Source organism: Trichechus manatus, unplaced genomic scaffold (assembly GCF_000243295.1).
Source record: "Trichechus manatus latirostris isolate Lorelei unplaced genomic scaffold, TriManLat1.0 scaffold00098, whole genome shotgun sequence".
NCBI classification, from domain to species: domain Eukaryota; kingdom Metazoa; phylum Chordata; class Mammalia; order Sirenia; family Trichechidae; genus Trichechus; species Trichechus manatus.
The window spans coordinates 3785892-3787316 of NW_004444034.1; the positions used below are offsets into that span (position 1 = coordinate 3785892).

Sequence of the window (1425 nt, forward strand, 5' to 3'; positions counted from 1 at the left end):
GGTGGTTGCTAGCTTATTACTCTGAAAATTGATAACTAAATGGAAAGAAGCAATCATTCTTTCTTCCATTTTTGTGCAAACTGTTTTTTCAGGATAACCAAGTAATTGATGAGGAGTTATTCTTTACAGCAGAACTCCAGGTGATTAATGGAGAAAGGATGATAGAATTATTAAGGGATTTCTAAGGAAATCAAAGATCTAAGCATGATCATCAATGAAATCTAACACCAGTAGGTAAAATGGAAGATGAGATCCAGACTACTTAAACCCATTATCAATCATAGCATTTCTAAAAGTTGACAGCAAGATACCATGTGACTCACAATCGGATGTGATGGAAGTAAACAGCACCATCTATGAAACATTCTTGCCTAAAAATTTGAACTGTTTCTAGTCAAGCCTCTAAAGCTAATACTCAGTTTATAAGAAATAAGAGAATAGAAAAGAGAGTTAAAGGATCTCTCATGGAGGGAATCAGACATCACAGAATGTGGGACATTCCAGGGAACATGACCTTGCTTCTTAAAAAAATTGGCAAGGAGTGGAAGGAAATTATGGAAGACTGTTACAGAATAAAGGAGATTTAAGAGACATAATTATAAAATGTAATGTGTACGACTTGTTTTGGCTCTGATTTCAACAGACATAGTTGAGATAACTGGGAAAATTTAAGTATGAACTGGATATCAGATGATATTAAAGAATTTGTGTTATTTTTTGTTAATGACATCCTGATTAGGTAAGAAAGACTTATGAAATTGACATGCATACTGAAGTATTTAAGGATCTTGGATTAAGACTTTCATAATTTAAGATCTTCTTTAAAATATTTAGCAGAAAAAAAAAGGGAAAAGAGACGTAGTAGGAGAAAGATAGTTAAGACTGGAAAATTTTTGATAATTATTGAAGGTAGGTGTAGATTTGTATTGTGTCAACTTTGCTAAACAGTAACTACATTTTCAAGAATTCCATACCCTGCAGAGTTTTGGGTTAGGATGAACCAGAGCACTAAATGTTTGCAAGATACGGTAGGCAAAAGGCAAGCAGGGTCACATTCTTTTTATGCTTAGAAGGTCATTGCAGGGCTCCAGGTGCAGTTGAGCATGATATCACTGATTTGTTAGCTCACCTTGTTGGCTTGGTGCAGCAGCTGAGCCTACAGCAACTCCATCTCCTGCCAGATTCTTCTTCAGCTTCTTCCATTGCTCGCCCAGATGCATATTTAGCTACATGATGAAGGATAATGGCTACTTCTGTAGGTCACCCCTATCTTTGAAGTTGGAGACTTGGAGGTCATAAGGCTGATGTAGGTTCCAATTTGTTCTCATTAGTTGCAGCTCAGCCTCCCTGGTTCCAGATTTCCTTACTCTCCCTACTTCATGTCCATTTTTTTCTTCCCATGTGCCTCTTCTTCTGCCTTCAGGC

At 36.8% G+C, this 1425-nt stretch overlaps 1 protein-coding gene across 1 annotated transcript in view; it reads left to right on the forward strand.

Moving 5' to 3' along the window:
* TRDN (triadin) overlaps nt 1–1425 on the forward strand; it is a 125771-nt gene that overhangs the window by 26972 nt on the left and 97374 nt on the right. The window contains exon 3 of the mRNA XM_004382753.1: nt 1194–1208. Coding sequence (XP_004382810.1) covers nt 1194–1208 — 15 coding nt within the window. The remainder of the gene's footprint in view (nt 1–1193; nt 1209–1425) is intronic.